Raw genomic sequence first — 16,602 nt, forward strand, 5'->3', positions numbered from 1 at the left:
CCTGCTTCTCCCACTCCCCCTGTTTGTGTTCCCTCTCTCACTGGCTGTCTCTGTCAAATAAATAAATAAAAATCTTAAAAAAAAAAAGACATGGACATTAAAAAAATAACTTGCTTATATCCTATGGTACTTTAAAATCCATTGAGAGTCCTTGCCCTCCACTGAAGTAAAATACCCCTTGAACAAGAAATTATCATAACACCTTGAGCCAATTACACTGGTCACCACTTATCCATGGTTTCACGTTCAGGGGTTTCAGTTACCTGAAGTCAAGGGTGGTCTGGAAGCAGACATCAACAGTAGCCTAAACCTAAGTCACAATTCCTACACGTCACTTCATATCATGTAGGCATTTTATCATCTCACATCATCACAGGAAGAAGGGTGAGTACAGGACAATAAAATGTTTTGAGAGAGAGACCACATTCACATAACTTTTATTATAGTGTATTGTTATCATTGTTCTATTTTATTATTAGTTTTGGTGTTAATTCTTACTATGCCTAATTTATAAATTAGACTTTACCACAGGTGTGTCTGTATAAGAAAAAACATACTGTATATAGGCTTCAGTACTATCCTAGCTTCAGGCATCCACTGGGGATCTCAGAACATATCCCCCACATATAAGAGGGGACTTCCGTACTCCATTATCTTCTATGGATTGTTTGTGTCCCCCCAAAATTCATATATTGAATCCTAATCCCAAATATGATGGTATTAAGAAGTGGGCCCTTGAGAGGTGATTAGGTCATGACGGTAGAACACTCGCGAATGGGATTAGAGCCCTTGTAAGGCATCCCAGAGAACGCCTCTCTCCTTCCCCTATGTGAGGACAGTGAGATGACTGCCCTCTGTGAGCTAGGAAGCAGAACTTCAACAGACACCAAATCTGCCAGCACCTCGATCTTCGACTTTGCAGCTTTCAAAACAGAAATAAATTTCTTTTTTCTTTCATTATTTATTCAAGACTTCTCATATATTATTTAGAAAGTTTTAAAACTTTCATTATATACGAGCTTTGCACTTTTTTTTAAATAAATTTCTCTTTTTATAAGCCATCCAGGCTACAGTATGCTCTTACAGCAACCAGAATGAACCAAGACAGTATCTATTTCACGTGGAATAGATATTTACATCCTCTTACTAGATTAGCTGGTGTAAATGTACCACTTAAAGATAATCCAGTTACCTCAATGCTCTCTCCAAGAGACCACGGCCTTTTTCTGTTTTGTTCACCAATGAATCCTCACTTCTTCAAACAGGTATTAACAAACAGCATTAGCAAATACTCAGTAAATGAATGAACTGATTCAATCTAAGGCTGCTGTTTCATAAGTGCCTCTGCACAAAATAAACTTCTAAGTATTAACAGCAGACATCCCAGTTTCCAATTAATCCTTCACCTTGGCCTGCAGAAACTGAATTGATACACATGTGCCCCATATCCCACCCACCTAGTGTTAGCCCTTTTCATTCATAGCAGCATTCCAGATACAAATTTTCTTGTGTTTTTAGAATTCACCTACTTGTTTCCTCCACTTATTGAACTCAGACTTCCTTCACTCCTTCAACAGACACAATACAGCAATTGAGCTGTATGTATCTGGGTTAACATCAGATTATGCCTCTGTATCAAGGCATATTTTTAATAGGATGAGATCAAGCCTCCCCAGCCTCAGGATTTATACAATTCCCCTCAGTATATACTTTTCAGCCATAATATGACCTAGGAATTTTTGCTCAACCCTTCTCCACATAGAAGGTCTCTGAGCTTTCTCCTACTGGTTTTCTGTAACATAAAATAAGACATAATTGACCACTGAAGGCACGACCACATTGACTGCATTCATAAGGTTTCTGTCCTGGGCAAATCCTCTGTTGTCTCCCGAGGGTGCACATCTGGCTGCAGGCTGTCCCACTATGACCACATTCCTATTTGCTAAGAGCCCACTGAGGTTTAGTGGCGTCTGACAAGCCACAGAAGGCACCTGCAGAGTCACTGTACTGACAAGGTCTTTCTCCTGCCCAGCACCACTAGTCTGTGATAAGCTGTGATTCTCTGAGGGAGGATTTTCCACTTTGGCTGAATCTCCACATTTCTCTCTTGTGTGTATTCTCTTATGTTTAACAAGGCAAGACATGTAGGCAAAAGCTTTCCCACACTCATTGCAGATATAGGGTCTTTCGCCCGTGTGAGTTCTTTGATGGACGATAAGCTTTTGTTTTGTGGTAAAGGCTTTCCCACATTCACTGCATTCGAAGGGTTTCTCTCCCGTGTGAATTCTTTGATGTTTAATGAGACCTGACTTCTGGGAACAGGATTTTCCACATTCGCTGCACACAAAGGGAGTCTTTCCTGTGTGAAATCTTTGATGTGCTATCAGGCACGTCTTCTGGATGAAGCCTTTCCCACACTCACTGCATATATAAGGTTTCTCTCCAGTATGGATACGCTGATGTACAATGAGATTTCCCTTCTGGATGAAGCCTTTTCCACATTCACTGCATATATATGGTTTCTCTCCTGTGTGTGTTTTCTGATGTATATTGAGCCGTGATTTCTTGAGGAAGGCTTTGCCACATTCAGTGCATTCATAAGGTTTTTCTCCTGTATGTGTTCTCTGGTGTTCAGTGAGCATGAACTTTCTGGAGAATGCCTTCCCACACAGACTACACCTGTGGGGTTTCTCTCCTGTATGAATGATCTGGTGATCAGTGAGCCAGGACTTCTTGATGAAGGCTTTCCCACATTCACTGCATACATGAGGCTTGTCTATTTTTTGCATTTTCTGATGCCTGATGAATTGGGACTTAGTACTGATGAGTTTTCTGTTTTCAGGGAATTTAATTTTAGGATGAAATTGTTCATTATTAGCATGTAGAAAGGATTTTCCATCTCCAGTAAGATCTGCAGGATTCTTTACTTCATAGCTTCTGCTCTGGTGAAGTAAAGTTAAGTTTGGTTTCATAGTTTTTCCATATAAGTCATACATATCATGACTTTGCCTTAACGTGAAACGAGCTGTGCTCTGATGAACATTTTCAAATGTTTTATGTTTGTGCCATCGTTCTAGACTATTCTCCATGATTTCCTTTTGTAAGTGCTCTGGCAAATAGTCATCAAGTTTCCAGATTTCTAGAAAGGAAAAGAATAATGAATTTGAATATTTATCATCTTTTTTTTTTTTTAAGATTTTATTTATTTATTCGACAGAGAGAGACAGCCAGCGAGAGAGGGAACACAAGCAGGGGGAGTGGGAGAGGAAGAAGCAGGCTCATAGCAGAAGAGCCTGATGTGGGACTCGATCCGGTAACACCGGGATCACGCCCTGAGCCGAAGGCAGACGATTAGCCGCTGTGCCACCCAGGCGCCCTGAATATTTATCATCTTGATTTGGATGAAAGACAATTAAAAGACTCCCTTGATGTCATATGTCTATTTAGTGATGACTCTATGAAATTAGTATCAATACAACTCCATGTTTAATGTTCCTTGCACATCAGATAAAACAATAATATAAATAATCCAAAAGACAGAAGTAGTTAGCGTAAAAACAAGGTTGGCTCATTCATAATAAATAAATACAGATTTGACTGATTTCTACACAAGGCCTTGCAGAACATGCAGCGCCTGTGAAATACACGCAATTTCCCATGAGCAGCAGACCACAGGGTGGAGGGCCACCTCATCCAAACTGGCGAGAGACAGACTCATTCACGTCACAAATCCTTACTGAGGACTCCTGTGCACAGGACATGCTGCTCATGCTGGGGACACACACAGAGCCCTCATGTTCAGGGAGCCTACACTGCACTTTGGTAAAAGGACATAAGGAAGACAGCTGCACGTTGTGAAAACTGGTGTGAAGGAGCAATGGAGATGGAGAGAGATGCAGGAAATCAGGTGACACTGCAGAGGAAGACAGGCCTCATTGTCGTGGTCAGCCTTGCGGAGCAACAATAATGCTACATGCTGGGCTCCAAGCACAAGTTCCAAAAGGGAACTCCTGATTTCCCGTCCCAAGGTGCCTCCTCCCCATATCACCTCCATCACAGTGAATGACACCTCCACTCTTCCTTTTAATCAGGACAGAACTTCTCAGCACCGTCTGTCATCTGTGTCTCACTCGCACACAGTTATCTCCTTCAATGATCACTCCCGCCTGCCCTCTTCATAATCATCACCAGAACTGGACCCACAGCAATGCTTTCCACCCTCAGGGAAGCCAGTCACTTTCTCATTCTACAGCAGCGGTCTCCTACTTGGCTTTCCTGTTCCTGCCTGGCCAGCTCCCGGCTGCTTTCTGGACAACAGCCAAAGTGATCCTTCCAAACATAAATTATATCGTGTCAAGCCTCCTCTCCTCGAAACTCCCTAATGTTTTCTCATCTCATGAGGAATCAAATCAAGGTCTTGCCATGTCCTTGAAAGGCCCTTATGTGACCTGCTACCTCAAACCCCAGCCACTACCCATTGACCTTCTCCCCAGTCTCGCTCTGTCTACTCTTCCTAAATTCTTCAGACCACACTCCCGCCACAGGCCTTTGAACTTCCCAGTTTTACTCTGGAACATTCCTTACTCAGGGAGCCTACTCACATCCCTCATCTACCTGCTCAAATGTACCTTAATAAGGATTTCCTGTTCCTCAAATCACAACCAAGGCCAGCACTCACTATTCATTCATGCTGTTTTAATGTTCCTTACAGCCGTTCTCACCCGCAGAGCCTTACCTTCAACCTCCATCATTCCTTCCTCTCACCAGCCCAGGTTTACTTCAATGTCGAATCTCATCTGCTCTCTGTAATCACTACATTCAGAACATGACCAACACTTCCCTCCAGCCATACCAAAGCCAATCGATCTGTCATCTTGTTGTGCAAAGGCTCTTATATGGCACCCCTGCCCACTACTGTCTACTGTCTATACAACAACCAAAGAGATTCTTTCGTGTCATTCCAGTACTCAAGAACTATTCATGGTTTCTCATCTTGTTAGAAATAAAATCATGATTCCTTGAAATGGATTACTTGAATGATCTTACTCTCCCTTCCCCTTGCTGCTACTGCCTCTTTGGTCTTATTTGCATCACGTTCCTGACAGCACACTCCACTCTGTCCACACAGCTCCTTAATGTTTCACAAAACACATTCCTGCTTTGGGCTTTTAAACTTGCTACGCTCTCTACCTGGAACATTCCCAATCCAGCAGCCTGCTAATTTCCCTCACCTCTTGGCTCTAAGGCACCTTATCAGAGGGGTGTTCCACTCCTAAAGAGGAGACCAAGCCCCTACTGTTCTGTTATAGTAACTAAATTTTTATCACAGTACTTTTCAACCCCTGGACATATTATTTATTTGTTTATTTTGATTAATTTTTTGAAACCTCTTAGAATGAAAGTTCTTGGTCTATGAGAATGCGTTTTCTTACTGCTTCTACCCTCAAGCATACAATGCTATCAAAAAATAATTTTTAAGGGAATGAATGAAGGAAGCAATCACATGGACAGAACACAGTGCGGAAAGTGTAGGAGAGATGACAAAACTCTGTATTTGTGTGAGCAAGATAATACACTCTGGAGATCACAGAAAGAATTTCATGTCATGTGACAGGTAACGTGGTTAACTGGGACTTAATGTCAGAATATGATGGAAAAAAATAGAAATTTTAGGGAAATGAACACAACAGTGTAACATCTACAATGAATGAGAAGAAAGTTCAAAATTAGTAAACACACAAAATTAAAGTAGGCATGAGTTATGATCTGGCTTAGGTTGGAATGAAGAATGGAGGGTGCCAAAATATCTTTTTAGTTAAAATTCATGAACAAGAGACTCCTTTTAAGAAGAGAGCTCTGTATATAGGGAACATTTGAGGTAATGTCCGGATGGCAGGGATGTAAGATGCACAAAAGTATAGAGAATCTAAACTTATGGGGGTTTTCTGGGAGGGAAGATGATGAGAGTTTCTTGCATTGACTGGGAACTCGGGAGAGTTGCCAAGGGGATGAGTGAATCATACAGAACTAAAGTCTGGTGGCTCACTTTGGGGAGATGTCAATTCTCCTGCAGGGAAGAGAAGAGGCTTAGCTTGGGGCGCCTGGGTGGCACAGCGGTTAGGCGTCTGCCTTCGGCTCAGGGCGTGATCCTGGCGTTCCGGGATCGAGCCCCGCATCAGGCTCCTCTGCTATGAGCCTGCTTCTTCCTCTCCCACTCCCCCTGCTTATGTTCCCTCTCTCGCTGGCTGTCTCTCTCTCTCTGTTGAATAAATAAATAAAATCTTAAAAAAAAAAAAAAAAAAAGAAGAAGAGGCTTAGCTTATTAGAATAAAGAAAGTTTGAGGTACTTGGCTGGCTCAGTTACAGGAGCACGTGACTCTTGATCTCAGGTTGTGAGTGGGAGTCCCACACTGAGTGTAGAGAGGAAAGGAAGAAAGGAGGAAAGGAAAGGAGAAAGGAAAGGAAAGGAAGAAAAAGTCTGAAGGGTTAGGAGACCAGATGAGAAAATGAAAAACAGAACCTTTGGAGAACCTCCAAGTGAGGAGAACGGCCCAGTGAAGACCAGTTTACTTTGGGGGCACAGCATCCAAGATGGGGTGAAGGTCAGGAAGGAAAATCAACATTACCAATGGGACAGAAAGGTGCAATAGTTAGAAGACAGTGAGGAATTCAAAGTTTTCTGTTTGGGGGGAAGCCTCTGGACAGTGGACTTTTATGGCAAGGAAGGCAGAAGAGTATGAAGAAGAAGGAAAAGATCTGAAAATCCTAAGAAAAAGAGAACTATGAAAATAAACAAAAAAATTAAGATGTAGATAAAATAAAAATGGAATAGATCCCAGAATGGGTAAAAGGTACATTTTTCTCTAAACTCCTACGATGAAAAAGAGGTCACACAGGAGAGAGATGCATGGAGGCATTGCCTACCTATCCTCTAATCCTCTCACAACTGAGCCTCTTACCTGACCAACCAGAATATGATTTCCTCAGCCTGGCCCCCTCCTGGTTCTCGGATTCACCTGAACAGGTTCGACAGGGGAAGTCATCTTCCACTGTCCATGTTGGTTCTCCTTGATCTAACCTGGAGAGCATATCTGGTTTGCTGGTGTGAAAACCTGTTCGTGGGAAATGACAGAAGCCAAGACTAAGCTTTAGTCTCGGGGTCTGGGAAGACCACAGAATATTATAGTTAAGGACAAAACAATTTTCACATTATAAAGGAAAAACATACCGCACTATGTGTCTCCTCTATTGTTGAAACTCTACTATCGTACTTCACTTCTGACCCCTGATACAAGGGGTTTTCACACACCAAGGAATTCTGTGACACCAAAGGACACTGGGTGTTCAACAATTTAGCTCAATTCTGACATTCTCCACCTCGTGATGGCTTCAGATCCCACAGGTTAGGGTTCAATCCCACAATACTGCACACCCCCTCCACTTCTCTCAGACTTCCCCCATTGCAAGTCCAAATTGTTTCCTGGGCTTCATGGATCAGAGGTTCCCATGTGACCCCTTTTGAGATTCAATTAATTTGTTGGAGCAAGTTTCCTTTTTACATTACTGGTTTATTATAAACTCAGGCACAGCCCAATGGAAGAGATACACAATACAAGGTACGTGGGAAGGGGTGTCGAGCTTCCATGCCCACTCTGAGCACTTTCCCCACACCTCCTTTTGTTCACCAATTCAAAAGGTCTCTAAAACCGTCCTTTTGGGTTTTTATGGACACTTCATTAAGTAGGCATGATTAATTAAATCATTAGCCTTTAGTGACTGATTCAAACTCCAGCTCTTCTCTCCTCCCCAGAGGTGAGTTGGAAAGTTCCAACCCTCTAATGATGGTTGGTTCCCCTAGCAACCAGACCCCATCCTTAGGTTATACAGTGGCTTTCCAAACATCACCTCATTAACATAAACTCAAATGTGGTTGAAAGGGTCTTATTATATAAATAACAAAAGACACCCATTTTACCTTTATCCTCTTATAACTTAGGAAATCACAACTGCTACAAGAGCTCTGTGCCAAAATTCAGGGTGAAGACCAAAAATACATGTACTTCATATATATGTATGTGTGATATATATATATATATATATATATATATATATATATATATATATATATACGTCATCATATGTATATATCACACATATGTACAAAGTAATGGCTTGCACTCAGGAGAAGAGAAAATATACCCATGTGTCTGCAGCCAGGGAGGGGGACTGAGAATCTCACTTCAGAGCAGCACAGACAATACAGAGCTTTAAGAAGCTGAGAAAGGAAAGGCCACTGATGCGGACCCTCCAAGTGACACTGGGGAGTTGTCCTCACCCACTGACACCAGGTTCCTATAGTTCTCCACCATCACGTCCCGGTACAGCTCCTTCTGAGCAGGGGCCAGGAGCTGCCACTCCTCCCAGGTGAAGGCCACGGCCACGTCATCAAATGTCAGGGATTCCTGTAACAACAGTGTTCTCTAATGAAGTGATGTCCTTTTAATGATATATAAGAAATATGAAAAATTTTCTGCTTATTTCCACTCTAGAGGCTGTACCTAGATATCTAGTGGGGTTTTTATTTTGACACATTCTGGGAGAAGCAAATGCCTAATTAAATATTCTGTAATTGGGCACAGTCATCCACCCATTCATCCAATGAGAAGTTTCTATAACATGTAGAAGTTCGATCTTCTTGTTAACCTAGAAACACCATCCATATGTATATGACAGACAAAAGATATATGTATCCATGCTTTTCAGATTAATGCAACTGATTTTTTTCTTTTTCCTTTTTTTAACAATAATTTTTTTATTATATTATGTTAGTCACCACACAGTAGTACATCCTTAGCTTTTGATGTAGTGTTCCATGATTCATTATTGCGTATCATTGCAACTAATTTTTCACAGGCCTCTACAACTCTGTTAGGGAACAAAGGAAAGAATAAAACAAACCAAAAGTCACCTGGGCCTGGATCATTTTTTCTGCTCTCTGAAAACCGCCAGCAGTGGGAAAACTCTCCTTTGTGTCTTCTGGATCTACTTTTAGTTACTCTTCAGAAACCTCAGTCTCGGTCAGGTGTGCCCCCAGAAAAACTGACACCACATCTGGTAACTTCTTCCTCCTTCACGTGATCCTCTTGTTCCTGGGGCATCAGGACCTGTGGGTTGAGGAGACAATGTAGTCTGAGTGGTGCATTTCCTCTGGGTCCAGACGCTGTCACTGCTCCCGAGCCCTCACCTTAACACATGCACACAGTACTGCTAAGTGTCCCTTTATTTGGTGCCCCAGAAGACTGATTCTTCTGACCAATAAAGCCTGGTACATGTTTACCAGAAGACGTGGATAAGAATTTTAGTAACAGCATAAAGCCTGAGCTTCTAGTAAACCAATAAAGCCTGAGGTTCTGAATGTAGTGAAGGTTTTCCTTCATTCTGTGATGTGTAAATGGAGTGAGTGTGACACGAGAAGAGGAAAATGAGATCTACCCCAGCACCATGCCTCAGGAGAAGGGGAATCTCACACAGATCACTTTTATAAAACATCCCACACAGAAGGAGAGGATTGGGGCACTGTTTTCCTTTAAGCCATGAGCACTCAGGTATCTCTTCAAAGCTTTTGTACAGTCTGTGAGTATAGGCTCTTCAGTTTGAAAACCAATGTACTGGGCAAATCAGAGGCATTGTCTTACAAGTTATGTGTTATTGTCTCATAGTATCTTAGGAAGTTTTTTTTTTTTTTTAAAGATTTATTTATTTATTTATTTATTTATTTATTTATTTAACAGAGATAGAGACAGCCAGCGAGAGAGGGAACACAAGCAGGGGGAGTGGGAGAGAAAGAAGCAGGCTCATAGCAGAGGAGCCTGATGTGGGGCTCGATCCCATAACGCCAGGATCACGCCCTGAGCCGAAGGCAGATGCTTAACCGCTGTGCCACCCAGGCGCCCCTCTTGGGAAGTTTTAAATAGATAAAAACATAAGTACAGAATATTGTAAATAAATTGGGAAAGTGGTAAATGAAGTTGAAGTGTTCTCAGATTCCTATATCATTGGCGAAGAGTGTAAAAGTACTAATTAATATAAGAATTTGACAAAGGAAGGTTCCACGCTGTATGTTATCTCAAGTGTTACGATGAAAACTAACAATTGTCTTAATATACATAATTTTCATGCTAACAGAAGGGGAAAATATAAGGACAAGAAATTCATCCAAATCAAGGCAAAAAAAAAAAAAAAGAATAAGGAACTGAGAACAAGTGGGGTAACTACAATGCACTTACATGACTGTTTTTAAATAAAACATACTAAGAATTATATGAAGTATAAACAAAACAAGGATTTCAGTAAATTAAACACCGACGTCTCAAAACAGTCTGACTGGATTAAAATTTAAAACCTAACAACATGCTATTATAGGTTAAATGTCTGACACAATGACATGGAAAGCTCAAGAACAAAAGATTAGAAAAAGATATACCATGGAAAAAGTAACCATACATAATTTGGTGTAATTTTATTCTCAGACAAAATGGACCAGGAGGCCCAAAAATTACTACAGAGAAAGAGAAACAACACTCACTGGTTAAGAGGTTCAGGTCACCACATTATAAAAATTTGCAATTTCCATCCACTTAACAACATAGCCTTGAAATGTATACAGCAAAAATGGACCCAAAAACAAGAATAAACCAATCATGCCAATAGAAGACTTCAACACACCTCTCCCAGTAACTCACAGAACAGCCTATCAACAAACAAAATCAATGGCATTCTTTTGAAGAACATCAAAAACATCTGATAAGTAGGAAGAAATATTGAAATCTTAAGACTTAAATAAATAGTAAGATGGACTATGACAATGGCTCAGAACACCAAGCATTTTAAAGATGTCATGTCTCTGGGGCGCCTGGGTGGCTCAGTCGGTTAAGCGTCTGCCTTCAGTTCAGGTCATGATCTCGGGGTCCTGAGCCAAAGTCAGACACTTAACTGACTGGGCCACCCAGGTGCCCCTAAGGGTTTCTTTTTGAAAAAATGATGCAGGAACAAGCAGATAGCCATGCTGGGGGTGAGGGGACAAGGAGATAGCTGAACGCCACCTCACATCATATACAAAAATCACTGTAAGGGACGACTATCAATGTTAATGAAAGATGCAAATCAAGAGATCTGTAAGAATATAGGAAAATCTCTCAACGATATTAGGGTATGGAAAGATATTTAAACAGGCTACATAAACAGTACAATAAAGCAAATGATATGCTACTGGAAGAACTATAAATGGTACAACCACTCTGTAAAACATTCTGGCATCACCTATTTTGGTTGATGTTAAACACACCCTGAGACACAGCAATTTTACTCTGAGATATACATCTAAGCTATACCACCCTTCACACCAAAATAAGGGCACATGTGAACCAGAAAACAGACAAGAATTTTCACAGCATTATTCCTAACAATACAAACTGCAAACAATACGTTTAATTAATAGTAGGAAAACCTGCCATATAGTCAAAACATGGAACGCTACGTAAAAACTACAACTTCTATCCAGCTTGCAAGCTAAGAATGCTTTCCATGTTTTTAAAGAATTGTACTACAAAAACAAAGAAGCATATACGAGAGACTTTCTGTGGCATGAAACTCCTAAAATATTTACTGTGTATTCACAGAATATGCCTGACTCTTGTTGCAGAGCAAAATACACCTATATGCAAAAAGTTGAATCATTCTTAAAAATATTGAGCAAAAGCAGCCTCACCTTTAAAGATGCATGAAGTATAATTACACTGACACACAGAAATAGGCACAACTAAATAAAATATGATTACGAATGATTTTTAATATGATAAAACCATAAAGAAAAGCCTTAAAGTGCTTGATATCAACAACAGGATGGTAATTACCTTTGGGTGTGAGGATGCAATATAATTGGGAAGAGGCTCACAGCACACCACTGGGTGCTGGCAGCATTCTGTTTCCTGACCTGGGCAATGATGACTTTATATAAATACACATTACTTTTATACAGATCAACTTTTAGAATTTTTAAACTAACAAATAAATAGAAGTGCTCCACAAAACCAAAAGCCTGTTCTTTAAAAATATCAATAAAACATACCCATTTGTAGTGAAAGGGATAACTCAGGTAAAATAGACTTTTTTTTTTTTGTCTTGAAAAAAATACTATGAACATTTTTGGGTCACTAAGTTTGAAATCCTGAATGCATTCATAATTTTATGATCTAACCCTCCTGGAAACATGTTAACTCCAGACAATATAACAGGTGAATTTTATGGGTAAGCAACTGGACACATATGTATGTCCGCTACCACCTAACTGCTGAGTAGACCCAAAACACTGAGATAAGAATAAACTATAAACATTGGAAACTGGACTGAAAATTCAGCTTATACTCAGACAATATCATCATGGACACGGAAAAAGAGATTCAAGGAATTACTAACATAAAAGAGAAAATGCTCCTCCAGAAACCACTATGCAGATTTTGGCATACGGCTGGTTAGAACTGCACCACATAATATACTAAGCTCATTTCACAGAAATTCAGTCATTAGCAATGGGAAGTGGAACCACCATGACTAAGACCAACCAGCATTTACTAATAAACCGAGATGTGGGTCACCTTGCAAGAGGGAGCGGTGCTAAAAAAAAATGGAGATTCTGTTAGCAAAGAATAAAGTGAGTGTATGTCAGGCAAGGATGCAACAGTGTTCGCCGCTGCTAATGTATTAAGAGGTGAGTGCAGACGTTGACAAACATTTTCTGCAAAGGGGCAGATATTACACATTTTCAACTTTAAGATCCCTGGCACAAGGACCCAATTCTTCCTTTTCCGCGGGAAAGCAGCCATAGACGACGCCTAACAGACGGGGGAGAGGGGTAGCGGTTTAATCCCTCGGTCTGCAGTTAGTCAACCCCTGGACGACAGATTTGAAAAACAAACAAAAAACAGGGTTTCGAACTACTGTTCTGGGCTCTGCAGCGTTCTGTCCCAGCAGCCTGAGAAACCTCAACCCAAACTCCAGCCCCGGGTCCTTGGCGTCGAAAGCTTCAACCCTCACATGCATCTCTCCGTAGCAGACACGGATTACACACGCCCTTATTAATCCGAAACCCTGGCCAGACACCCCGATGTGATGAGCATCCAGCCGCGCCCCAACATCACTGGGCCCCAAATTAAATCCCCCACTGGAACCAGACCCTGCGATCATCGAAAATAAGCCGCATCACCTGCACTACCGACAAGCGGACGTATCTGCAGAACCCCAACCTCTCGACAGCCGGGACACAGTGGCTGAGCTCTATAGACCCTTAGCAGTCTTAATGACCCCAAAGGTACCCTAACCACAGACAGGTGAGTCATAGACTCCCAGCTGGTTCCTCTCAAATACCTCCACTTTTGCGCTCGGCCCAATCGATCCCCGCCAGTAATTCCACATGCTCACCCTACTCCACTTCCACCCTGAGGACATCACGTCATCCTGTGAGAAACAAAACTCCTACGGGACAAAACAGAAAACAAAACCCAGAAAATCTTCAAGGAATGAAAGCATACACTGACCTGATTTTCTCCAGACCAAAACGAGAGTCTAAACGTAACACTTCCGCGAACTGCTTCTACTCCTGAACGTCGCCCAAACTTTTCGTCAGCTTATGGCGGCCGAGGAGGACCCGATGCCTTTGAAGAATGGCGAACAACTGTTTGCCGTTATTTCCAGAGAGGCAACATGTCCGCGCCCGCTCGTTGTGGCTGTGGGGGCGGCCATGTTGGAACACCCGACGTACGCAAGGCAAAGGGATGGGTTTGCGGCCGCAAGCCTGGGATGACCGAGATCGTGAAAAGCCACTGATGTCTCGTCCTCAGTGTTGGCTGGTGCGGAAAATGGGTAGATTTCCAGAGACTCAAGCTCTTGGAGGCAAAAATGGTGTGGGCTAAAACGTGTTAGCGGGCTGAACAGGAAGTAACAAGGTCAGGGTGTATGTTATCCACTCTGTATTTAAAAAAAGGAAGTTTCAAAATAGTATAAGTTCAGGTGTGGATACTGCAGGAGAGAAGGAAGTTCTGGAGAGAAAAAGTAATACATCAGGTAAACGGACACCCACGGAAAGCTTCTGGTGAAAAATTCCTTGCAGGAAGCGGTTTTTAAGAACAGAAAGATTTTGGGCAGCTAGTACAGTGTTGTTGCGGGATTGTTGAGCACAATGGTCAAGAAAGAATTCTTGAGAGGTACTGTGGTGAAACTTAGTAATTTAATTTAAGTAGCTCAGGGACAGGACCCCTCCGTGGAAAGAGCTGCCCTTTTGCTGTATGAAACTGGTGGTTATATGCTTAGTGCTCAAGGACAAAGGGACATACCAGGGAGTATTAGATCATTAATGTTTTCTTTGAATTTCTACTCCTAAAACTACATTTGCAAGATTTCGCTGGTGCTTATCTTTCAGTTTGATATCAACAATGGGTTAGATTTACAGGCAGTCATGAGGCCCTTTAAGAATGTAGCAACCAGCACATATTTGATTCTTATTGAAACAGTGTAGGTCAGCCTTCTGGGCTAAAGGTGAATGACTTTGTGCTTCTTTCCCTTATGGGTGTGAGATTGGCCATCACCAACTGAAGGAAAAAGCAGACCAAGTACCAAGTTAATTCAATGGGATTAATCTTTTCAACAAACAATGCTGGGATAATTGTATTTCTGTTTGCAGAAAAATAAATTAGGACCCTTAACTCTAACCATATACAAAATTAACTAAAGAGATTTCCCAGACCTAAATATAAGGGTTAACAGTATGAAATTTAGAGAGGCAAACTGGAGATAAACCAAAATAAGTTAGCCAGTGAGTTATGAGACAAAAAACAATAATGGATGAGCCACAAAAGAAAAAGTATTAAATTGGACTTAGTTAAAATTAAAAACATTTGTATTTTGGATACCTGGCTGGCTCAGTCGGTAGAGCATGTGACTCTTGATCTTGGAGTCATGAGTTCAGGCCCTACATTGGGCATGGAGCCTACTTAAAAAATAACAATAAATAAATAAAAATAAAAACATCTGTACTTTTTTTTTTCTTTTAAACATTTGTAATTTCTAAGCACAATATTTAAGAAGTGAAGAATGGAGCCAGAGATTGGAAGAAAATATCTCCACATTATACATGTGATAAAGGACTTGTATTCAGAATATGTAAAGAATTGTTGGGATGCCTGGGTGGCTCAGTAGGTTAAGTGTCTGCCTTTAGCTCAGGTCATGATCTCAGGGTCCTGGGTCTGAGTCCCGCATTGGGCTCCTTGCTCAGTGGGGAGCCTGCTTCTCCCTCTGCCTGCTGTTCCCCTTGCTTGTGTTCACTCTCTCTCTGACAAATAAATAAAATCTTTTAAAAAAAATTGTCAAAATTCAACAATAACAAAACAACCATCCAGTTACTTTTGGTGGTCATGAAAATTTCTAAAAATTGGATTGTGGTGATGGTGGCACAAGTCTATAAACTTAGTAAATGTCATTGAGCTGTACACTCACTAATGGTAAATGTTATATGTACATTTTGACCTGTTAAAATGAATTGCTGTACAAAATACTACAAAATGTATAGGGTATGATTCTTTTTTAAAGACACCAAGTATAATTGCAAAATATAAACTACCTAGGAGTAAAAGTAAATGGAGATATCTGGAACATATAAGAAAAAAGTTACAACAAATCTTGCAGTGAGAATGTAAGAATTTGGATAATGAGAGGATCAAAATAAAAACTGAACATAATTGAAGACTTTGTTCTTCAAGTATACCTTACTTTAATGCAGACATTTTATGTAACTCTAGTTACCATCCTACAAATTCACCTATATTATTACAGCCGCTTAATAATATTATATATAGATATGCATAAACATTTTATAGTATGGAAGTATGTTTACAATGAGAAACTAAGTGATAAAATTAGGTTACACCTATTTTCCCCAGTTTTCTTAAGATATAATTGACATAGGGGCGCCTGAGTGGCTCAGTCGTTAAGCTAAGCGTCTGCCTTCCGCTCAGGTCATGATCCCAGGGTCCTAGGATCAAGCCCCGCATCAGGCTTCCTGCTCAGTGGAAAGTCTGCTTCTCCCTTTCCCACTCCCCCTGCTTGTGTTCCCTCTCTTGGTGTCTCTCTCTCTGTCAAATAAATAAATAAAATCTTTTTTAAAAAAGATATAATTGACATAGGTTATATCAATTTTTAATAAACTTTTTATTTTTGGAAAATCTTAGATTTACATAAAAGTCACAAGATACTATAAGGACTTCACATATACCTTATTCAGCTTCCTCTCATGTGACCACTTTATATAATTATGGTACACTTGTCAAAGTAAGAAAACAACATTGTATAATACTCAACTATTACAGATTCTATTCATATTTCACAAGTTTTTCCACTACTATCTTTTTTCTGTCCAAGAATATAATAATGCATTTACAAATCATGTTTCCTTGATTTTCTCATGTCTTTGACCATTCCTTAGTCTTTTCTTTTTCATCTCTCAATTATTTTGAGGAGTACTGGTCAGGTACTTTGTATATCGTCCACCTTTTG

The 16,602-nt window shown here is 40.7% G+C and overlaps 1 protein-coding gene across 2 annotated transcripts; it reads right to left on the reverse strand.

Moving 5' to 3' along the window:
• Nucleotides 1-422: 422 nt before the first annotated feature.
• Nucleotides 423-13,723, reverse strand: ZNF350 (zinc finger protein 350). 2 transcript variants are annotated; one of them, XM_044380029.3, is made up of 5 exons: nt 13,593-13,723; nt 8,969-9,164; nt 8,336-8,462; nt 6,960-7,112; nt 423-3,139 (listed from the first exon to the last, which is right to left on the reverse strand). In XM_044380029.3, the coding sequence occupies exons 2-5, from the start codon at nt 8,981-8,983 to the stop codon at nt 1,782-1,784; spliced, it is 1,653 nt and encodes a 550-aa protein (XP_044235964.2). In that variant the 5' UTR covers nt 8,984-9,164; nt 13,593-13,723; the 3' UTR covers nt 423-1,781. The 2 variants fall into 2 exon arrangements, with proteins under 2 accessions (XP_044235964.2, XP_026344024.2); XM_026488239.4 differs by having other exon boundaries at nt 7,017-7,112; nt 13,593-13,717.
• Between the last annotated feature and the right edge of the window lie 2,879 nt (nt 13,724-16,602).

The sequence above is a fragment of the Ursus arctos genome, unplaced genomic scaffold (genome assembly GCF_023065955.2).
Source record: "Ursus arctos isolate Adak ecotype North America unplaced genomic scaffold, UrsArc2.0 scaffold_19, whole genome shotgun sequence".
NCBI lineage: Eukaryota > Metazoa > Chordata > Mammalia > Carnivora > Ursidae > Ursus > Ursus arctos.

Coding starts and splice junctions, on each gene's coding strand:
- ZNF350 (XM_044380029.3), bottom strand. Junction 7,113..8,335: donor TAGGAACCTGGTGTCAGTGG/GTGAGGACAACT, acceptor TCCCACGAACAG/GTTTTCACACCAGCAAACCA. Junction 3,140..6,959: donor ATCATATTCTGGTTGGTCAG/GTAAGAGGCTCA, acceptor TTTCCTTTCTAG/AAATCTGGAAACTTGATGAC.